This window comes from Neolamprologus multifasciatus, chromosome 16, assembly GCF_963576455.1.
Source record: "Neolamprologus multifasciatus chromosome 16, fNeoMul1.2, whole genome shotgun sequence".
Taxonomy (NCBI): Eukaryota; Metazoa; Chordata; class Actinopteri; order Cichliformes; family Cichlidae; genus Neolamprologus; species Neolamprologus multifasciatus.
The window spans coordinates 35,226,480-35,250,252 of record NC_140454.1 but is presented as its reverse complement, the minus strand read 5'-3'; the positions used below and the strand labels follow the sequence as shown (position 1 = coordinate 35,250,252).

Here is a 23,773-nt window from a genome sequence, read left to right as displayed (position 1 = left end):
ATTAAATTACTGTAAATCCCCGCCTGCTGCTAACTATACTAATGCAGTATTACTGCGGTAGTAGCAGTACTGCTGATACTTTACTGCGTACTAAAACCACAGGCTGGTGTCTCTGAGAGTGTAATACTCTTTAAACTGCAGTTTTTAACCTCTGACTTTAAAAATTTAGCCCTGTGACAGACTGGCGACCTGTCCAGGGTGTACCCCGCCTCTCGCCCCTTGACAGCTGGGATAGGCTCCAGCGCCCTCGTGACCCTAAAAAGGATAAGCGGAAGCGAATGGATGGACTTTAATTTACATTTAACTATTTTTCCACGCAGAAGAAAAGGCGGGAAGAGCGGCTCGGCTAAACCGACGTGATGACGTCAGACCGTGCGTATTCTGCTGTGATCCGGGAGATGCTGTCAGAGGTGAGTGTCCCGCTGTCGGTGAACTGGCCGTTCGTATGAGGGTCCTCGGTAGAAGCAGACCGGCGGGTGCTCCGGTCCTCCTGCCGGCTGCCAGTGGGGGGGAGGAGCGGACTTTGCACCGGGGAAGGAGAGCTACCTGATAGCGGATAGCTGTTAGCCGCTATCAGCTAACTGAGTCCTGGTGATACGCTTTTAGAGCTAACGATGCTAACAGAGCTAACGGAGCTGAACACGTTGCAGGACGGAGAAGCCTAGAAACAGTGCTACTCCTGGACGTAGACCGAGCCCTGACTCGGTGCGTGGGAGAGTGTTCGGGTCATTGCACTCACCACCAACAAACACCGTACCTGCGCTCAGACGCACACTGAGGTACAGGCGATGGATACCTGTGCAGGTGTTTGCTCTGAGAAACCAGTCTGTGGATGAATCAGCTGATGGGTGCACTAGTGACAGGTGAAGGCTCTGGGGTGTCTCAGGTGTGTTTTCATTTTCAGTAAGAAACATGTACCTGTTGGTGTTACTCAGGTACAGCTCCTCCACCTGTGAGGTCCAGGTGTTCTTATTTCCACCCCATCAGTGTCCAGCATCACGTTCAGGTCATCCCATCTCAGATCACAGTGGGTTTTTACTTCCCAGTTCCACAGTAAACTTCCTGTCAAAGCGAGTTTTTACTCCCCACTGTTGTCAAGTGCCTGCTCACAGGGGCCTGACAGCATTATTGTGGGGTCTGTACCTCACAGTAGAAAATACTGTGAGGCAACTGATGTTGGGATTTAATGCAACATAAATACATCAGAGTTGAATAAAAATCGTTGTACGGCAAAACTAGCAGTGACAGACTGGGAATGGTTTACGGATGAATTTCACAATGCTGCAAAATAACCACATAGAATAATATTTATTGATTCTAAACATCCAAACATTAAACAGGAGCACTGAGACAGATCAGAGAACTGGAGTGAGCCGTTACATTCATTCCACTCATATTCATTAGTTTCGGTGAATTTCCACAGTGGGTTTGATGTTTCACTCTGGTTTTTATTGGTTTCACTGCTGGTTTTGGTGTTTTTAATGATTATTGTAAGGAGGGCATGTGTCAGAGGCAGATATATGAAAAGACTTAAAGACGCCCACAGTGTCGCTAAACGCGACCATCACCTCTCTGTAGTTTTAGTTTAGTGTTTGTGAGAGTGAGGCAGGCTCTGTGGAGATCCTCTGTACATCAGTTAGTGCAGAGTCACTGTGGGCTGAGCAGAAAAACCCCACAGTGACATTTACAGTGCAGATGGGGGCGGGTGCAGCGCTACTGGGACTGTCATCACATTATTGTCCTCCAACAGGCCTCAGCATGGCACACGCAAAGTATAAAGACACGAGGAGTGGCTCAAGACTTTGGCACAGTACTGTCCATGCTGAGGGTTTAATATTGAGAGGAGAAAAAAACAAACATGTGATTGGTTCATGTTTCAGTCCGACCCCAGGGGTCGTGACCTTTGCTATCAGACGCGATCTGAGTTGCTCTGCAGGGCCGAGGAGGAGCACGCTCAGGCGTGCAGCAGGTGGTGAGGTCGGAGCTCAGCACAGGTCACCTCTGTGGGTTTGGACTGCCGGCTGAGGGTGGAGGCGGAGGGGCAGGTTTAGAGCAAAAGTGATGCTTCGCCTCCGTGTTCATGGTCGTGGAGATTATCGACTCATCAGGGAGCTGCTGGAGAAGAAGCTCCACAGATTAGCCAATGAGTGTGCAGTTTCACAGTCAGACACGCCCCTCGCTGTGATGCCAGTGCTCGTCTTGAAACCTCGTAGCAGGGCTCCTGAAAGCTTTGGGCGATGGGCATCTGTGGTTGTGGATGGAGCTCTGTCCGTCATGGCAGGGTGGAGGCTGGCCTGCCTGATCCTGACCGGTCCGGCCGCTGCATGCTGAGGCTGTCGGGGCTCCGCCCACACCGTGGTTCTGCGGCATGCTGTTTCCAGCCTGACTCAGGCTGCGGGGGGATTCCCTACGGGGAACGCCGCTCGCATTAACCCTTTGTTTCAAGTGAGTCGGCAGCTTCCAGGCGCAGTGGGAGGAAAGGTGTTTAGGTGAGATGAGTGTGAGCTGGAATCCCCCGCCGGCTCCACGGTGGAACCATCCAGCTCGCGTCTACTGACACGCTTCCTGCCTCGCCGTCCGGCGCTCTGGCCTCATCTACGTGCCCCTCAAACCCGGCTTCATCGAGCACCGATCGATAATCAGTCTGATCGACCGGTCCCGGTGTGAGGATGTGAATTTTCTCTCTGACCTTTATTAAATCTCACCACTGCACCACAGACATGGTTCTACTTCCTGTTTTCATTAATAGCAGTCTGTGTGTGTGTCGGCCTTGGGGTTGAAATGTCTCTAAGAACATTCATTTATTTTCACGTCACTGATGGAATCATTTATTTACTGATTGAAAATCTTGGTAATGTGATCAGGCACAAACATGAAAACAGTCCAATTTCTTTGAACCTGCTTTTACTGTGAAAGGTGACGAGAGGTCGAGTAAAGTAAACGAGGGTCGCTGACAGTTTCGAGGTTCGTGCACACATAACTGAAAAGTAGAAATAAACTTTATTTAAAACAATTGAAACAACACCATCCCTTCATTCATGATTCAGTCATTTTTTATAGTCTGTTTGTGCAGATTCATTTGATCAAAAACAAATTGTTAAATAATCTGGTGTAGGGCTGGGCCAATATACCGGTATAATTTTGGACCATGATAGAAGAATGAAATATGGCGATAGAATATGGGTAAAACGCGCATGCGCAGTGCCTTTGCTTTCATACACACACGTCGGAAAAAGCATGGTGGCAAAAGCAAATTGTTGAATGAAACAGATGAACCTGAACTGGTTTGTAAAAATGCTGCAGCTTCACTGGTGTGGAACTGGTTTAGCTTTCGTCCGTCAGATACACAACAAAGCACTATTTTTGGTAGCGCATGCTAGCGGGCCGTCGTTATTACCGTGTTGTTTGGAAAATACGACACACTTAAAATCAATCCTTTGATTTTTCTGAAAGTCGACAGAGCCCCTTATAATCCCGTGTGTCTTATGTTACGGCTATTGTAGGCGGAGCCTCGCGGAGTGATACGTACTGTGCTTCAACATAATGTTACCGTATTGTGTGTGTATAACCTCTTTTTAAGTGTTGTGGATATTATACATGGTTATGCTGAGGATATGTCGGCCAGTTTCCACTGGAAATGCCTTTTGGTTAAACTGTCAGCAAAGAATTTGCACTGTTACATTTTTATATAACTTTAATGCAGATAAAAAACAGCTGCTTGTTTAAGTGAAAATAAGTGAAAATACATTGATGGGTTTTTTTTTTAATAAAGTTGAGGAGTTGTAAAGTATTTTGTCTAGTGTCAGTTATATCGTCAGTTATATTGTTATCACAAATTTTCAAATGTATATCATGATAAATATTTTTGGTCATATCGCCCTGCTCTACTCTGGTGTTTCCAACCTCTGGCTCAGGGCCTGGTGAGGGCCCAGAGCTCAGTGTGAGAGGTCAGCACAGCAAGACAAGCAACTTCTTTTGTTTTTGTAAATAACATTGTTATTAATAATGATCAGAAATCTGAAGGTTTGTGGGGAGGGGGTGGTCAAACATGTGGTTCCAGGGCCCAAAGAGGTCGGTGCTCCTGATCAGCAGCTCGGAGGCGATGACAGGAAGCTGTGGAAAGTTCAGAGAAGAGGTTTAAGCTCGTGTGACGTAAACATGGAAACACTGATGACATCAGGCTGATTGTTGTCTGATTTCTGAATGAACAGATGTTTGGCGCTTCGGGTAGAGCTCTCTCGGTTTCTGGGTTCCTGCTGTGTGTGTGGGCCCGGCTGCTCTGAAGGTCACGGCGTCCTCCGACTGTATTAGACAGGAAGTTGCTTTCAGAATAACGGCCGACATTGTGCTCAGATTTGTCTGCATTAAATCGGCTCATTGGCGGCGCTGATTGCCGCGCCATGCCCGGTGATATGGACTGATTGAGCGTGTGCGGGCGCGCTGAGTGCTTTGTGGGCAGCTAAATGGAGGCGGACTGGAAATCATGGGCAGGGGATTCAGCGGAAGCCGCTGCTGCGTAAACTCCATAATGGATCCATCAGCACGCATTGTGCTCAGGGATGAGCTGCGAGCGCACACAACACAACGACAGCAACAACAATGCAGCGGCAGCTAATTGCCTTGCAGCGCCCCGCCATCTCCTCCACATCTGCTCCGGCGCAGCAGCCCGTGTGATCGGTTCAGCTCGCGTGTCAGCAGATTGTGCAAAACTTCTGCTCCGTCCAAGTGATGAGCAGGAAAACTCCATCAGCTCCATCAGCCTGCACGCACGCTCACAAAGCCATCGCTCTCCTGTATCGCTGTGATCAATATGATCGATGGACCATCAATGGGCCTGACGCACCGACCCCACTACTTCCTGTCTGACAGGAAGTGCTGCAGTGCTGCGTCACAACACGCATGGCAGTAATGATCACAGTGATAATAATCATCAGTGTTATTGATCATATTGATCATGTTGGTATGAGTCATTCATGGTTTGTAAGCAGTGATACACACTGTGTGTGTGTGTGTGTGTTTCTGTGTGTGTGTGTGTGTGTGTTTCTGTGTGTGTGAGATTGGAGTCCCAGGTGACGTCACACACCTGAGCATCATCACACACAAACGCTGACAAGCAGCTTTCAGTCACAACAGAAATACACTCTAACATCTGTCCAGCTGCTTTAATACACCTGAGCAACAGGTAATCAGGGTCTTGGGGGCAGAGCCTATTCCAGCTCCACTGTTTAAGCTTTTCCACTTTCCCCTCTGACAGTTCAAACCCTCCTGATTTCCTGCTGTGACAGCCCGGTGCACATGTGTCCTTATATGGAGCGTGTGGGCGTGGCTGCACACAGACGCTGAGCGTGCACCTGTCGCTTTACACCGAACCTGATTCACTGACGCTCAGGTGTTTCATGACTCTGAAGAGCGTATGAAGAGTATATGACTCCATCTGTGAGTAACAGCTCTCATCTGCCCTCACAGGAGACCCCGCCTCCTGCACAGGAGACCCCGCCTCCCCGCATCCTGCTGGTGGAGGCGTTTTACGGCGGCTCGCACAAACAGCTTATGGACCTGTTGAAGGAAAACATCGCGGGCTGCTCCGTCTTCACGCTGCCTGCCAAAAAATGGCACTGGAGGGCAAGAACAGCGGCGCTCTACTTCAGCCAGACCATCCCCGCCTGCCCGTCATACAGGTGAGACCCAGACAGGTAACACAATCCACACTTTAACCCTCACTGTGGGGTGGCTGTGGTTTAAACCTGCATGTAACTTATAAACTGTCCCCACCTGAACTCCTCGCCGCGTTAACTCTGAGCGCAACTGTCCATTAACCACTGACATCACCAAACGAGAGTCAACACACAGACATTTAGAGGGAGGTCTCAGAGGCCTCGCTGCTACTTACCTGGTGACGGCCATGAGGATGAGCCTGAGGATCAGAGAAGAAGCTGCACTGCATCAGCTGTGGATGCGGAGGAGGGAGGCTCGGGGATCTCCATCAGTACATGTAATGACTCAGATTAGGAATTAATCAGCGGCTGTGGTCCCTGCAGGGTAAAAACAGGTAAAACTAGAAAGTGCATTTTCTGAAGAAACTGCAGTGTGAATGCTGAAATCTCAATGTATGCACTGAAATTAATTAATTGCTGAATTTCAAGTTAAAATTTTTTGAATGAGATGAAAAATACAGAAATTTTCACCTGAAAACCAAAGTGTAGAACTTTTGAAAGCTGATGTTCACACAGCAGAAGTTGGAAAATAGCTGAAAATGTTTAAATGTAAATTAGAAAAACTTAAGTAATGGGAAAAGAAAATTTAGAGTCAGAAAACATCTGAATGAATATTATGATATGAAGTTCATATTCTTTAAATCACTGAATGACTAAAATGTGATCCCTCCACTTGGATCCACACAGTTTAAAAACTTTACATCTCTGAGCTTTGAAAGACACGCTGTTGGAAAGAGAACAACGATGGCGATGTTTTGAGGGTAAAATGATGGCTGTAGAGCAAACACTGTGGACACAGCAGCAGTTGAAAGAGAAGTGTTTAAGATGAATCTTGGCACAGTGAGAGAGAGCTCGTTAGGCAGGCAGGTGTGAGCCTGGTTGCTATAGTGACTGCACCCAATGGCTCCATACACACGCACACAGACATGCGCCTCTCTTCTGCTGCTTAAAATAAACAGAAAAGTCAGCCCGAAACAAATCGTTCCCAAATCAAAAGTACAGGTCGTAGTGACAAAATTCTTTCACCGTGAGCACCAGCAATGTCTAGTCTACTGAATTCTCAGTTTTCATGCCTGTGGAGTTTATTATATGGACGTGGTGACAGTGTAAAGACAGCCTGTACTTCTGATTTTCAGACAAACCTTCTGAGCCATTTTAACATTAGTCTATGGAAGAGTTGGAGGGAGGAGGCTGTGCATTGGTGACATTTATGACAGAACCATAACACCTATTACAATAATAAAAACATTTGATGAAAGAGGACAGCGATGGCTACATTTTGAGAGTAAAATGATGGCGGTAGAGCAAACGCTGTGGACACAGCAGCAGTTTTAAGAAAAGATTTTAAGATAAATTTTTTCGCTCCTCTCACGCTAGCAGGTGAGCTGTCTCACTCTAGCACCAACATTCCGTCCCATACACACCCATTATAAACTCTGAAACGGCTGAAAAAAAGCATGAAACTTTGTGTTGCTTAATCAGCATCCACACAATAAAGATTTGAAGAACAATACTGTGAATGCTTTTCAAGCATTCACACTAACTACACAAAGGGTGGAAATGTAAGCTGCTTCAGAAAGAGCAGAGGACTGCAGACGGAACCCTGCCTCGTGGAACCTCTTTAATGAGCATGCTCAGATTAAGTGTCATGCGATTTGTTCTGATAAAGTCCATGTGACCAACATCAGCACCTTTGTCCTCGTGCTAGTAGCAGCGAGCTACACATCCGCTCAGCAGGCCGTTCCAACAAACCAACCAGCATGCTTTGCAGTCTCACAAGGGCTAGTTTGAGCGTTTGTTTCTAACACCTTTAGTGTCTTGTGGGGCCGGCTGGTTGGGCGCTCAGCTCAACATTTAGGTGATGTCATCAGTGACTGCAGCAGCAAACAGAGTTCCAATCCAGCTTTATTTATAAAGCACTGTGAAACAGCCAGCACAGGCGCAAAGTGCTGCACAGGACATAAGAACAGCAGATACAAGGAAACAGCAAAAGAATAAGCTCTACATTTAAAAAAAACAACATCCAGTCAACTGAAAGCCATCGTCTCTCAGGGTGAAGACATTTAAAAACAGAGGCCCGTCTAATCTGTGGAGGCAGATGGTTCCACAGCGTTTCATACAGACGTGTCTACAGATGTCATCACATCCCAAACTCTCTGTCTGACGTGTCCACAGCGACTCACCGTAACCAGGCAGGGATCACAGCGACCTGAAACCGCCACTCTGACAAGCTGCTGATTCATATCTGATCACATCAGAGAGTGCAGATCAACACCACCGTTCTTACAGGGACAACGCTCTGACTCATCCTCGGAGCAAAGATTCGCCATCTCACCACGCTGACCTTTGACCTCCTACTCCTTCAAAACACCGAGGTGTGACGAGCCACCGGCCTCTGATCTCTCTGTGTGGGTTAGACGCCGTCACCAACTGTATGAGGACATGTCTGTGTGTGTCCCCCCCCTCCCAGAGCATGAAAGAAGCAGGGACTTTTATTTTGAAAACCCACTCTGACATTACTCAGCAAAGCCACGAACCATCACTCAAGCATCCATGTGAGCCCTGAACGCTTACTGGCCCTCTCCATCAGTGCAGCCCAGGTGAAGGAGCTCCTCCTCCGGCCTTACACCCTCACCTGCTCGAAGCAGGAAGCAGGCGTCGGCTCTGCAGTTCACTGAGGAAATCTCAGTGTTGAGATGATCAGCTGAGCTGCTGACACGCTGTCTGCATCGTCTTCATCGTCTCCTCTCTCTGCAGGCTCCTCTTCAGCAGCTCCGTCCTCAGCTTGTGTGAGCTGGCGGCTCTCAGACCGGATCTGGCCCGGCTCAAGAAGGTGCTGTACTTCCACGAGAACCAGCTGCTTTATCCGGTCCGCCGACACCAGGACAGGGACTTCCAGTACGGCTACAACCAGGTGCTCTCATGGTGAGTGTGTTTGTACGGGGTGGGGGAGTCTGCGTTTGTAGAGCCTAACCAGAAGGTACTGCTGGGTCCAGGGTGTGGGCTGTGACACCATTAGGCTGTGAGGGTGATGCACGCAGACAGCAGCAGAAACCATGTGCTCCGGTAACTACGGTAACTGTCATTACCGTCATTGGAGCGAGTCAGCTGGTCTGGGGTTTGTGCTGGTCTGGAGCTGGCGGTGTGCCACAGAAAGCTGCCGATCAGCTTCCTGTCAGCTGTCTGAGTAATGGCTACTCTGATGTTCGTACTGCCAGCATCCAGCCCGTAAACTGATTATTGATTATTAGCTGATTGATGCGCTGTGCTCTAGTTTGCCTTGGTAAGGCAGTGTGTGATTGGTTAATGAGCTGCTGGGATGCGATTGGTTAATTGCGGGGGCTGTAGTGTTCATTAATCAGTGGCGAGACAGTAACGAGCGGCAGAAAACTGATTGTTGTTGATCTGCGGGCAGCTCGTCAATAAGCCGAGCCGCTCCGTCTCCTCTAACGTGGTTACAGTGCCATCAAATAACACAGTAGGGATCGTTAGCAGATGTCTGATTGGCCCGCGCCCAGCGGTGTCCGCACGCCTCCCCGCAAGGCCTCAGTCCAAACTAATGTATCTGATCTGGATCACTGCATGGAGGCGTGTCTTCATGTTCACCTGAAGCTTAAACATGACCTATGTAAGCCTGCAGACAGCAGGTCCTTACGCTCCCGCCCAGGTTCTCCTCAGAGTTAGTCTGAACTTCAGGACTTAAACACAGGTGTACCTGTTCCAGGACGAAGCTCTGACCTCAGGTCAAAGTTCACGTTACACAGGTATGTATAGGTCAAAAGCTCCAGGTGCAGACACGGCTACACACTATAAGTAAATAATTTATATGTGAGGGCAGCCAATCAGAGTTTAGTTGTCTTAAAGTGGGAGGAGCTACAGCAGCTTGTTTCAGACAGGTGACCTGAATCTCAGTAAACTGCAGAGTGATGGAGCTTCATGTCCTCTGTCTCACCTGTGTGTGTGTGTGCGTGTGTGTGTGTGTGCGACACCAGCCTGGTGGCAGATGTCGTGGTCTTCAACTCCCGCTTCAACATGGACTCCTTCCTGTCATCCATCCCCTCCTTCATGAACAAGATCCCAGACCATCGCCCCAAAGACTTGGACCGCCTCATCAGGCCCAAGTGTGCGGTCCTGAACTTCCCGCTCCAGTTTCCTGATGTCAGCAGGTCAGTACACGGCAAACCTGCAGTCCCCTAACTCCTGACTGTTCTGTAAATAGTTCGAATAACTTTGCTGTTTACAAATCGTGTGCCTAGGTTACTAAAATGTATAATTTATATTTACATTTCAAGTTATGCAAATGATTTGTTAAACATGTTTGTTTGTTACAGTATCCTTTTTCTGCTCAGATTTGATGTTTTTGCCCGATTTTTAGATGAGCTGTGTTGATACAGTGAGTAAATTCAGACCTGTGAGCTTGTGCTGAAAAGACTGACAACAAACAAGGCGAGGAAACCGTTTTTAAAGGTGAAATTTAGAGGTCAGAAACAGCCAGTTATACTCCAGAGAGTTAAAGTAATGCAGTACATTACTTAGTTACTCCAAGATACAGATGTTTGATATACTTCTGGTTACTTTACTTCCATGATCTGAAACACTGTCACTAATCACCCTGTCGTGATGAGGACGTCTGCTCTGCAGTGTCTCATGTGTCTCATGCTCCGCCCTCACACTGTGAGGAAGTGATGACACGGCCGCCATCCTCCACGTCCTCCTCCGCCATGCTCAACACAGGAAACAGGAGTGTTAACGCTCAGACTGAGGAGGAAGCAGAGAGCTCCATGAAATCTTCATTTCACTGTAATGACCTATAACATTCAAACTCTGCTTTCATAAAATAACCAGATGACAATCATCATGTTCTCGGTCATCTCGCTCCGAGAATGTGTGAGAGCGGAGAAACACAGCACAGCTGCCTCTGAGACCAATCACAGCTCGGATTTAGCTCGTTAGCTGGCAGGTGTTCCTCGTTCTTTTCTATGGCACAAGAAGGACGCCGCTGCTTGTTGGAGCGCGTGCAGTGTGGTGTTTGTGGTCTCCATCCATCAGGCGGCTCTGACAGGTGGACTCGTGTAATTGGATAGTGATTGACTTGCGGCGGTGCACAGACGGAGCATCCATCACGGCGAGGAGGATCAATGAGCGCATCACGTGAGCAGCAGGTGTCCTCCTGCCTGCAGTGTTTGCTCTTCTAAGCTTTGTCTGCTTTCATAGTGGCTGTCACCTCCTGCAGGTCAACTCACTGAGTGGAGAACGACAACAGACCAACGAAGGTCTCTGACGCGTCCTCCTCTTCCCCCTGCAGCCTCGGCCTCTGCCTGCACCCACTGAAGTTGTCCAAAAAGTCGATACTCTGATATTAATCAATACTAAAGTCATATAGAATTAAGACATCACAATTAGGGCTGGGCTATATCATACCGTTCACGGTAATACCGGTGTAATGTTGGGCAACGATAGAAGAATGAAATATGGCGATAGAATATGGGTAAAACGCGCATGCGCAGTGCCTTTGCTTTCATACACACACGTCGGAAAAAGCATGGCGGCAAAAGCAAATTGTTGAATGAAACAGATGAACCTGAACTGGTTTGTAAAAATGCTGCAGCTTCACTGGTGTGGAACTGGTTTAGCTTTCGTCCGTCAGATACACAACAAAGCACTATTTTTGGTAGCGCATGCTAGCGGGCCGTCGTTATTACCGTGTTGTTTGGAAAATACGACACACTTAAAATCAATCCTTTGATTTTTCTGAAAGTCGACAGAGCCCCTTATAATCCCGTGTGTCTTATGTATGAACTCTGGTTGTGTTTACTGACCTCGAGACGATTTTATGTGCACGGCGCTCAAAAATCTGTCAAATGTTTCAGTACGACTTTGCTAAGCTACGAAGCCGCACCACTTGATGGATTGTTGGAGCATTACGGCTATTGTAGGCGGAGCCTCGCGGAGTGATACGTACTGTGCTTCAACATAATATTACCGTACTGTGTGTGTGTTTAACCTCTTTTTAAGTGTTGTGGATATTATAGATGGTTATGCTGAGGATATGTCGGCCAGTTTCCACTGGAAATGCCTTTTGGTTAAACTGTCAGTGAGGAATTTGCATTTGCACTGTTAATTTTTATATAACTTTAATGCACATATAAAACAGCTGCTTGTTTAAGTGAAAATACATTGATGTGGGGTTTTTTTTTTTTTGCACTAATAAAGTTGAGTTGTAAAGTACTTTGTCTCGTATCAATTATATCGTCAGTTATATTGTTATATATGGTGATAAATATTTTTGGTCATATCGCTCTAATCACAATATCAATAACAACAGTGTCGTCTTTGCCTCCTCCATCTCTCTCTCTCTCTCTCTCACTCACACACACACACACACACACACACAGTGTTTGGATTTCTAGCATAACACTGGCAGACCTGTTAACGTCCGCTCTCAGGGCTTCGGTGGAGCAGGTCACCTTTAATCACTCAGTCACTGTGCACTGATGATGTGACGGTTCTCAGGTCGGTGAAGGGACAGATAATCTGTGTTGGTGTAAACAATGTGTGCGTTTAGAGTAGGGTTAGAGTATTGTCACTGATTTCAGTTTGGATGCAGTAAGAAATATTATAATTCTCATCATTTATCAGCACATATCCATATTTTATATCTATGTATAAACCAAAGCTGACACTGTGAGACTTCAGAGGTGTGAGCATCACAGCAGAGGCCTTTGTGTCAAAGTATTAGTCCTTTATTTATCCAGGTAAAAAATCTCATTGAGATTAAATTTCTCCTTTTCAAGAGAGCCCTGACATCATGGCAACAAAGTAACTGAGGATAAAACAGAAAAACATGAAGGACATGTTCCTGGTCTGACTTTTTTTATAGCAGATAACCTTAAAATAAAACCATGAATCGACATGTAAACATGACCTGATGCTGCTGAAGTGCAGCAGATAGAAGTCACAGAGGTTTGATTACAGTCACAGCTGAGAGTTTGTAATCTGAAAAAAGTTTCTTCAGTTTGAACAGCAGAAATGAGGCTTTATTGTTGGAGGTCGGCAGCAGTGAACACAACAGCAGACTGGTGCATAATGACCAATGAAGAAAACAGAGATTTGTGATGGGAAATTGTTCTCTGAGTGCACTGAGAGGGAGAGCTGTGCAGGAAGTGAGATTTATCGTGGTGGAAGCAAAAACAGCAAAGTCAGGGAATTCATGACGATGTTTATTAAATGTGAAGCGTAGTTTGGATCTTCTTTTGCTGCTGGTTCAGTCGATTTTGTTTGGAGAGTTGCGACACCTGTAGCATCAGAATCTGTGAGCTGTCGGCTTTCAGCCCCAACGGCGTGCCTGTGCGAGAAAGCCGACAGCTCACAGATTCTGATGCATCGGGTCCTCGCTTTGTGTCTTTGTGCCGAATCCGTGTTCCTGCTCTCATTTACTGTTTTAGCTGTTTGGTCGTTGTTGAAATAGTTTTGTGAGCTTCAAACAGATTCTGGACTTGCTGATAAAATTCATTTACATTTAAAAATTGAGGATTTAATGAATCAATAACTTTTTTTTTTTTCCAAGCTAAAATTGATTTTAATCAGAAATCTATTTTTTTTAAACCCACCCCTATCCAAACACTGCGATACATCTGGGATCAGCAGCTGTTGTGTTCATGATGATCACGCAGTAAAAGGACCACAGTCTCTGAGTCTCTGAGCTCAGGTGTAGAAAACCTACACGCAGCCATGCACTGTGACAGAACAGAATCTGAGGATCAGCTGTCAGTGTTACTGCAGAGTCAGGCAGGAAGTGTCACACTAGGATGAAGTCGGTGTGCGTTTGGCGCTCTGGGCTGGGATGAAGTCGGTGGGTGTTTGGCGCGCTGGGCTGAGATGAAGTGGGTGTGCGTTTGGTGCTCTGGGCTGGGATGAAGTCGGTGTGCGTTTGGCGCGCTGGACTGGGATGAAGTCGGTGTGTGTTTGGCGCTCTGGGCTGAGATGAAGTCGGTGTGCGTTTGGTGCTCTGGGCTGGGATGAAGTCGGTGTGCGTTTGGCGCGCTGGACTGGGATGAAGTCGGTGTGCGTTTGGCGCTCTGGGCTGGGAAGAAGTTGGTGTGCGTTTGGCGTGCTGGGCTGGAAAGAAGTCGGTGTGCGTTTGCCGTGCTGGACTGGGAAGAAGTCGGTGTGCGTTTGGCGTGCTGGACTGGGATGAAGTCGGTGTTCGTTTGGCGCTCTGGGCTGAGGTGAAGTCTGTGTGTGTTTGGCGTTTTGGGTTGAGATGAAGTCGGTGTGTGTTTGGCGCTCTGGGCTGAGGTGAAGTCGGTGTGTGTTTGGCGTTTTGGGCTGAGGTGAAGTCTGTGTGTGTTTGGCGTTTTGGGCTGGGAAGAAGTCTGTGTGTGTTTGGCGTGTTGGGCTGGGAAGAAGTCGGTGTGCGTTTGGCGCGCTGGGCTGGGATGAAGTCGTGTGCGTTTGGCGATTTGGGCTGGGATGAAGTCTGTGTACGTTTGGTGCGCTGGATTGGGATGAAGTCGTGTGCGTTTGGCGCGCTGTGGTGAGGTGAAGTCGGTGTGCGTTTGGTGCGCTGGATTGGGATGAAGTCGGTGTGCGTTTGGCCCGCTGTGGTGAGGTGAAGTCGGTGTGCGTTTGGCGCTCTGGGCTGGGATGAAGTCGGTGTACGTTTGGTGCGCTGGATTTGGATGAAGTCGGTGTGCGTTTGGCGCGCTGTGGTGAGGTGAAGTCGGTGTGCGTTTGGCGCTCTGGATTGGGATGAAGTCGGTGTGCGTTTGGCGCTCTGGGCTGGGATGAAGTCGGTGTACGTTTGGTGCGCTGGATCTGGATGAAGTCGGTGTGCGTTTGGCCCGCTGTGGTGAGGTGAAGTCGGTGTGCGTTTGGCGCTCTGGATTGGGATGAAGTCGGTGTGCGTTTGGCGCTCTGGGCTGGGATGAAGTCGGTGTACGTTTGATGCGCTGGATTTGGATGAAGTCGGTGTGCGTTTGGCGCGCTGGACTGGGATGAAGTCGGTGTGTGTTTGGCGCTCTGGGCTGAGATGAAGTCGGTGTGCGTTTGGTGCTCTGGGCTGGGATGAAGTCGGTGTGCGTTTGGCGCGCTGGACTGGGATGAAGTCGGTGTGCGTTTGGCGCTCTGGGCTGAGATGAAGTCGGTGTGCGTTTGGTGCTCTGGGCTGGGATGAAGTCGGTGTGCGTTTGGCGCGCTGGACTGGGATGAAGTCGGTGTGCGTTTGGCGCTCTGGGCTGGGAAGAAGTTGGTGTGCGTTTGGCGCTCTGGGCTGGGAAGAAGTTGGTGTGCGTTTGGCGTGCTGGGCTGGAAAGAAGTCGGTGTGCGTTTGCCGTGCTGGACTGGGAAGAAGTCGGTGTGCGTTTGGCGTGCTGGACTGGGATGAAGTCGGTGTTCGTTTGGCGCTCTGGGCTGAGGTGAAGTCTGTGTGTGTTTGGCGTTTTGGGTTGAGATGAAGTCGGTGTGTGTTTGGCGCTCTGGGCTGAGGTGAAGTCGGTGTGTGTTTGGCGTTTTGGGCTGAGATGAAGTCTGTGTGTGTTTGGCGTTTTGGGCTGGGAAGAAGTCTGTGTGTGTTTGGCGTGTTGGGCTGGGAAGAAGTCGGTGTGCGTTTGGCGCGCTGGGCTGGGATGAAGTCGTGTGCGTTTGGCGATTTGGGCTGGGATGAAGTCTGTGTACGTTTGGTGCGCTGGATTGGGATGAAGTCGTGTGCGTTTGGCGCGCTGTGGTGAGGTGAAGTCGGTGTGCGTTTGGTGCGCTGGATTGGGATGAAGTCGGTGTGCGTTTGGCCCGCTGTGGTGAGGTGAAGTCGGTGTGCGTTTGGCGCTCTGGGCTGGGATGAAGTCGGTGTACGTTTGGTGCGCTGGATTTGGATGAAGTCGGTGTGCGTTTGGCGCGCTGTGGTGAGGTGAAGTCGGTGTGCGTTTGGCGCTCTGGATTGGGATGAAGTCGGTGTGCGTTTGGCGCTCTGGGCTGGGATGAAGTCGGTGTACGTTTGGTGCGCTGGATCTGGATGAAGTCGGTGTGCGTTTGGCCCGCTGTGGTGAGGTGAAGTCGGTGTGCGTTTGGCGCTCTGGATTGGGATGAAGTCGGTGTGCGTTTGGCGCTCTGGGCTGGGATGAAGTCGGTGTACGTTTGATGCGCTGGATTTGGATGAAGTCGGTGTGCGTTTGGCGCGCTGGACTGGGATGAAGTCGGTGTGTGTTTGGCGCTCTGGGCTGAGATGAAGTCGGTGTGCGTTTGGTGCTCTGGGCTGGGATGAAGTCGGTGTGCGTTTGGCGCGCTGGACTGGGATGAAGTCGGTGTGCGTTTGGCGCTCTGGGCTGGGAAGAAGTTGGTGTGCGTTTGGCGCTCTGGGCTGGGAAGAAGTTGGTGTGCGTTTGGCGTGCTGGGCTGGAAAGAAGTCGGTGTGCGTTTGCCGTGCTGGACTGGGAAGAAGTCGGTGTGCGTTTGGCGTGCTGGACTGGGATGAAGTCGGTGTTCGTTTGGCGCTCTGGGCTGAGGTGAAGTCTGTGTGTGTTTGGCGTTTTGGGTTGAGATGAAGTCGGTGTGTGTTTGGCGCTCTGGGCTGAGGTGAAGTCGGTGTGTGTTTGGCGTTTTGGGCTGAGATGAAGTCTGTGTGTGTTTGGCGTTTTGGGCTGGGAAGAAGTCTGTGTGTGTTTGGCGTGTTGGGCTGGGAAGAAGTCGGTGTGCGTTTGGCGCGCTGGGCTGGGATGAAGTCGTGTGCGTTTGGCGATTTGGGCTGGGATGAAGTCGGTTTGCGTTTGGTGCGCTGGATTGGGATGAAGTCGGTGTGCGTTTGGCGCTCTGGGCTGGGATGAAGTCGGTGTACGTTTGGTGCGCTGGATTTGGATGAAGTCGGTGTGCGTTTGGCGCGCTGTGGTGAGGTGAAGTCGGTGTGCGTTTGGCGCTCTGGATTCGGATGAAGTCGGTGTGCGTTTGGCGCTCTGGGCTGGGATGAAGTCGGTGTACGTTTGATGCGCTGGATTTGGATGAAGTCGGTGTGCGTTTGGTGCGCTGTGGTGAGGTGAAGTCGGTGTGCGTTTGGCGCTCTGGATTGGGATGAAGTCGGTGTGCGTTTGGCGCTCCGGACTGGGATGAAGTCGGTGTGCGTTTGGCGCTCCGGGCTGGGATGAAGGCGGTGTGCGTTTGGCGCTCCGGGCTGAGGTGAAGTCGGTGTGCGTTTGGCGCTCTGGATTCGGATGAAGTCGGTGTGCGTTTGGCGCTCTGGGCTGGGATGAAGTCGGTGTACGTTTGATGCGCTGGATTTGGATGAAGTTAGTGTGCGTTTGCTGCGCTGTGGTGAGGTGAAGTCGGTGTGCGTTTGGCGCTCTGGATTGGGATGAAGTCGGTGTGCGTTTGGCGCTCCGGACTGGGATGAAGTCGGTGTGCGTTTGGCGCTCCGGGCTGGGATGAAGGCGGTGTGCGTTTGGCGCTCCGGGCTGAGGTGAAGTCGGTGTGCGTTTGGCGCTCCGGGCTGGGATGAAGTCGGTGTGCGTTTGGCGCTCTGGGCTTGGATGAAGTCGGTGTACGTTTGGTGCGCTGGATTTGGATGAAGTCGGTGTGCGTTTGGTGCGCTGTGGTGAGGTGAAGTCGGTGTGCGTTTGGCGCTCTGGATTGGGATGAAGTCGGTGTGCGTTTGGCGCTCCGGGCTGAGGTGAAGTCGGTGTGCGTTTGGCGTTTTGGGCTGGGATGAAGTCGGTGTGCGTTTGGCGCTCCGGGCTGGGATGAAGGCGGTGTGCATTTGGCGTTTTGGGCTGAGGTGATTTCGGTGTGCGTTTGGCGCTCTGGGCTGAGGTGAAGTCGGTGTGCGTTTGGCGCTCTGGGCTGGGATGAAGTCGGTGTGCATTTGGCGCTCTGGGCTTGGATGAAGTCGGTGTGCGTTTGACGTTTTGGGCTGGGATGAAGTCGGTGTGCGTTTGGCGCTCCGGGCTGGGATGAAGTCGTGTGCGTTTGGCGCTCCGGGCTGGGATGAAGTCGGTGTGCGTTTGGCGCTCCGGGCTGGGATGAAGTCGGTGTGCGTTTGGCGCTGTGATTATTGGTAATAAAGTAAATGCGCCGCAGTGATTTTTGACCTTCATTCCTTCGTGTTTAATCAGACTCAGAGGTGAGGTCATCGTCCTGATCACTGCACATTTATCAATAACATAATTACACCCCCCCCCCCCGCCCCCCGGCGTGGACACGCTCATGTTTTTATTGTCTCCAGTCAAACATCTAATTTATAAAATGGATTATTGAATCAAGTTTTCCCAGAAGCCTTAGAGGCAGAAACTCCGCTGAGAGGCCGTCCAGCTCTGTGGGGAGGAGGAAACGACCTCCAGACACCCCCCTCCCCCTCTCCCTCCCGCCCCTCCCCCTTGTGTTCCCACGTAAACTTTCCTGGAGCCTCTGCAGGATCTCAGAACAGTAACAGAGCAGCGTGCTCAGAGGAAGTGATGTCACCTTTGACAGTCCCCACTATGGGTCACTGTTTTCTAAATCTTAGGGGAGGGGCTTCCAGCTCTAAATGTGTCTGATTGGTTGATGACTCACAGCGGCTGCGGCTCATCAGGGGAGAAGACCGTTGTTGATGTGACAGCAGGACCCGTTAGCATCAGAAGCTAACGGGTCTGAAGTTTCCATCTCTGTGGTGGACATGTACCTGCTCTGAGTGCGCTGCAGTCTCCACTCGTTTCCTGTTTTTCTTTCTTTTTCAGGTTCTTGCCTAAACACAAACTCCTGCAGCGGCCTACTGAGCAGTCTCGTGTTGCTGATATCATGTTGCATGGCGAGCAGCAGCAGAGCAGAGCTCACGATGAAGATACGCCACGGTACAAATCCATCTCTGGTAAGACTCAAAGACTCAAAGAGTTTTGTCTCACGTCAGTTTGTTACCCGACAGGTGTGAGCAGCCTGCAGAGGGGGGCGTGGCCAGCCAGGTGAAGCCTTTGCACATCGTGTGGCCTCACAGGTGGTGAGTTCAGTCTGAAGCCTTTACTTTGAAAACTCTTTTGAAAACTCTTTTAAACCAAGGCAGCAAAACAAAATAAAACACATTTCAGAATAAAAGATTTTACTATTTTTCCTTTGAAAATGAAACCAGAATGAGACTTTTATATCAGCTGTAAGATAAACTCATGGAACATCAGACCTGAGCTAAACCGCCACAATAAACCTAAGAAAACAAACCTTGAATAAAGCTGTCATTTTAATTCAATGCACTTTTATTTCTACAGCGCCAAATCAAAACAACTGTCGCCTCAAGGTGCTTTATATTGTAAAGTCATTGTGATCATATGACCCCCTATGAGCAAGCACTTTGGAGACAGTGGGAAGGAAAAACTCCCTTTTAACAGGTAGAAACCTCTGGCAATGGCAGGGATAGCTCAGTAGGTAAAGTGGTTGCCCCATGATCGGAAGGTCGGGGGTTTCGACTCCACTGAACGGCTACCCTGAGGTACCCCTGAGCAAGGTACCGTCCCCACACACTGCTCCCCGGGCGCTGCCATGGTGGCTGCCCACTGCTTCACTGAGTGAATGTGTTAAATGCAGAGGAGTAATTTCCCTATGGGGACTAACACATACACATTATTACATATTATTATTATTATTATTATTATTATCCAGTAGAACCAGGCTCAGGGAGGGGCGGGGCCATCTGCTGTGATTGGTTGGGGTGAGAGAAGGAAGACAGGATAAAGATATGCTGTGGAAGAGAGACAGAGGTTAATAACAGATATGATTCAATGCAGAGAGGTCTGTTAACACATAGTGAGTGAGAAAGGTGACTGGAAAGGAAAAACTCAATGCATCATGGGAATCCCCGGCAGCCTACATCTAGTGCAGCATCACTAAGGGAGGATTCAGGGTCACCTGGTCCAGCCCTAACTATATGCTTTAGCAAAAAGGAAAGTTTGAAGCCTAATCTTGAAAGTAGAGATAGTGTCTGTCTCCTGAATCCAAACTGGAAGCTGGTTCCACAGAAGACTGAAAACTGAAGGCTCTGCCTCCCATTCTACTTTTAAATACTCTAGGAACAACAAGTAGGCCTGCAGAGCGGGAGCGAAGTGCTCTAATAGGGTGATATGGTACTACAAGGTCATTAAGATAAGATGGGGCCTGATTATTTAAGACCTTGTATGTGAGGAGCAGGATTTTGAATTCTGGATTTAACAGGAAGCCAAAACAGGAGAAATCTGCTCTCTCTTTCTAGTCCCTGTCATTTATTTTATTTTATTATGAAAAGTTCTGTTATATTGAAAGGAAAGCTTTTATTTTGAAAGTAAAAACAGCTAATTTCACAGAATCTTCAGCTTTTATTTTGAAGCTTTGAGACAGTTTCCTGCTGTTTGTCAGGTTGAGTGAGTGAAATGTTAATGAAGACGTATAAAAACTCAAAGTTTCACAGCGTGAGGCTGCAAGTTCACTTTCATTAAAACACAAATCCTCTATCATCATAAAGTAATCAGACTACAGTTACAGCAGGTGGAGGCTTGTAAACATGACGTGTTGCAGTGTGAGGCTGATGGTGAGCGTCGGCGTGTGCACCTCACCTTGCGTTGTATCGGTGACAAAGCGGCGTGCTGTAAGCTGCTGTGGTGGCACAAACACAGATGGATTACGGCTGCGGCGACAAGGATTTCCTGTTAATCTCTGATTGAAGCTGCAGCTCATCAGGCTTTAATCTGAGCCTGGCCCCGATCCTCAGATTACAGCCTCTTACTGCTGAGGGGGGGCTTCCAGGTGAACACGGTGCTGGAGCTCGATGAATATTAATGAGCTCTTGGCCCTTCACTGAGCATGCACACAAACAACTGAAAACAGACTGGCAGCAAATGGGGCTTTTATTTTGAAATTATGCTTTAAAGAAGCCTGCTAAATTCCTGTAACTAAATGGTAAATGTTGATTTTATTTATATTTTATTGTTTTATTATCTGATAAAAGAACTGACTTTTCACTATTGTAACGTTCTCTAACTAAGGCCTTTTATTTTGAAAAACAAATCACCCTACTTTCTATAACTGACTCTTACTGTGAAAGTCTTGACAGTATGAACTATCTAACTGAGCTTTTACTTTGTAAATCTGTCAGCAGTATTGAGTCTGAATAGATTTTATTGTGAAATTTGAAGATTGCTGTGATTGATAGATCAGTTTCATGTGACAGGTGGCATGTTTCTGGTAGTTTAGGATGACATCATCAGTGTGAGACCTGATTGGTGATTGGAGCATTATTGATAGGCGATCAGGAAGATTGCGATCAGTTTTCGGGCTGATGGCGGACGCTGCAGCTTCCTGTGTGGATGAATTTGAGGGTTCTGGTGGTTGTGACCGAGAGGTTGATCCTGTTAATTACGCTCTCAGACTGAGGGGGTGGTAACTCTCTGTCCTCCCCGTCGCGGCGATGCTCGGGGAGGAGGATTGGAGGCTCGCTGAAGGAGTGAAAGGTTTGCGGGAAACGAGGGAATTATCTGCGGCCGGCCGGAACGAGCTGCAAATGGAAGGAATAATCTGCTTGCTTGTCATCTGAGGAGATCATTGTTGCCGCTGTGGCTGCTGTTTGACCTTCACTGTGTAAGCAGAGGATCAGGTGGAGACGACCAGCAACACCTGACGCCACACAGAAAGTCACCTACATGCAGGAAACAGGAAGCAAACAGCAGCTGGGCGTGTTCTTCTGTTGGCTTGTCCCAAGCACTGCTGACCTCTGACATCACAGCCACCTGACCACCTTCAGACTTCACATACATGTATTAAAGTGTGTGTGTGTGTGTGTGTGTGTGTGTGTGTGCGCGTGCAGGGAGCATGATAAAAACCCTGAGCTGTTCTTCAGCACTCTGCTCAGACTGAAAGAGCGAGGACTCGACTTCCACCTGTCCGTGCTCGGAGAGACCTTCACCGACGTGCCCGGTACACACACACACACACACACACACACACACACACACACACACACACACGTGGGAAGGAAAAACTCCCTTTTAACCTCCAGCAGAACCAGGCTCGAGGAGTCCAGCAGCTCCTCCTCTCACTGGTTCATCTTCTAAGGGTCAAAGGTCACTGCTGCCCCTGTGTTTCTAACGGATTGTATCATCAGCTGATGATGGGATTGTGTGTGTGTGTGTGATATTAAAGTTTTAGAGCAGCCTTTAAATCAGCTTCATGAGCACTGAATTTAATCCCATTAGGACGACTCTAATCGACTGTGATTGGCTAAGAGGGTCACAGTATTGATTGTGACACGCACACACACACACACAACATCTGCAAGTTATTTCATTCTGTTTATAACCTTCTCCTCCTTCCTCTCCTCCTACTGCAGAGATCTTCTCCTCCTCCAGACTCCTCCTGGACTCCCACATCTTGAACTGGGGTTTCCTCCCCTCTAAGGAGGACTACCTGAGGGTTCTGTGTGAGGCTGATGTTGTTGTCTCCACTGCCAATCACGAGTTCTTCGGCGTTGCCATGTGAGTCACCTGTTTTATCTGCGCCAGGGTTGATCTCGTGCGCCTTTATACAGATTTACTCTCTGGTGTAAAACCATAGTTTAATTATAATGTGAGTGTGACCAAACAGCAGAATTTTAAAGTAAAGGTCTTAGTTTTAAAATACAGAAATAAATTTCACGTGACCCCCCCACAGATTTCTGTTCTTGCACAGAGTGTAAAAGCTGAGGCTTTTATTTTGTTTACATTTGCAGACACTTTTATGATGAAGCTTTTATTTTGGCGGGCCGTGTCCTTCTGTTGTTTTGATGGGCTGCATGATCAAGCTTTTATTTTGGCAGGCCGTGTCCTGGTGCTGTTATTTTGATGGGCTGTAGGCTGTATGAAGAAACTTTATTTTGGTGAGCTGCGTCCTGTTATTTTGGTGGGCTGTAGGATCAAGCTTTTATTTTGGTGGGCCGTGTCCTGTCATTTTGATGGGCTGTATGAAGAAGCTTTTAGTTTGGCGGGCTGTGTCCTTCTGTCATTTTGATGGACTGCATGATCAAGCTTTTATTTTGGTGGGCCGCATCCTTCTGTTATTTTGACAGGCTGTACATTGTATGAAGGAAGCTTTTATTTTGGCGTACCATGTCCTGCTGCTGTTATTTAGTGGTCATGTCGGAGTTTGTGTCCTTTAATAATTCAGCGTGAGCTGCTGCTGTTCGGGGTGCGTTTGATTCCACTGCAGGCGTCGCAGCGGTCGGTGCAGTCCTGATCTGAGAGTCTCTGCATCCCCCAGGCCTCAGAGTCTTCACTCAGGTGTCACATCAAGGACTCTTTGAAAGCGTCCAGAGTCCAGCAGAGTCCTGCAGGTGTGACTTCAGTCAGCCCGAATCAGCCAATCAGACAGTTCGGAGCATCTGTGTGATGTTCACCTGATTCATGTCAGCTCTATTGATCCCAGATGAGAGAAACGAGCTCACACGAGGACTCTGCAGCACCGAGGAATCCAGCTAATGTTCAGACTGTTCACAGCAGTAATGATCGGGTCATTAGTGATCACATTATTGATCAATCGCTTCAGAGCAGCTGAACTCTCAGGCAGCAGCTCGCCTCTGCACTGATTGTTAATGATCAGGTTATTGATCAGTGAGTCACATCAAGGCAGTCACATGACCACATGGTCAAAAGTTCCTCTGCTAAAGAATCCTGCACTAATTACAGCAGAGAAGAAGAAGAGCGCCGTCCGAGGGGGCGATAGTGCACGCTAGTGTTAGCATGCTAACAGGCAGAGTGCTACTTAATCACTCAGACCTGCTGACTGAACAGGAAACTCAACAAAATAAAAACATCAGCAAAATAAATGCCTGCATGTAGATAGAAGGGGGGGGGGGGGGGAGTACAAGTTTATTTTAACAAAATAAAAGCCTCTGTAAGGTGATAACTGAGGGGAAGTCAGTTCTGTTTATTCCTGGTTTCTCATTGGTCAGGACTCTCAGGTAATGGTAGCTGGTACAGGTGTGCAGAATGCTCTGCTCTCTCATTGGCTCTCAGGTGAGTCACGTGTTGAATGTGTTGCAGGTTGGAGGCGGTGCACTGCGGCTGCTTCCCTCTGTGTCCGAAGGCGCTCGTTTACCCCGAGATATTTCCAGG

The 23,773-nt window shown here is 48.8% G+C and overlaps 1 protein-coding gene across 5 annotated transcripts in view; it reads left to right on the top strand.

The window, feature by feature from the left end:
• Nucleotides 1–303: 303 nt before the first annotated feature.
• qtman (queuosine-tRNA mannosyltransferase) overlaps nt 304–23,773 on the top strand; it is a 46,486-nt gene continuing 23,016 nt past the window's right edge. For 2 of the 5 annotated variants that reach the window (XM_085135367.1, XM_085135365.1), the window contains exons 1-9: nt 417–886; nt 5,467–5,678; nt 8,472–8,639; nt 9,707–9,880; nt 18,410–18,523; nt 18,595–18,666; nt 21,493–21,602; nt 22,015–22,159; nt 23,702–23,772. In XM_085135367.1, the coding sequence (XP_084991493.1) occupies nt 833–886; nt 5,467–5,678; nt 8,472–8,639; nt 9,707–9,880; nt 18,410–18,523; nt 18,595–18,666; nt 21,493–21,602; nt 22,015–22,159; nt 23,702–23,772 (1,120 nt within the window). In that variant the 5' untranslated portion in view covers nt 417–832. The other 3 variants (XM_085135366.1, XM_085135368.1, XM_085135369.1) reach the window with 3 other exon arrangements.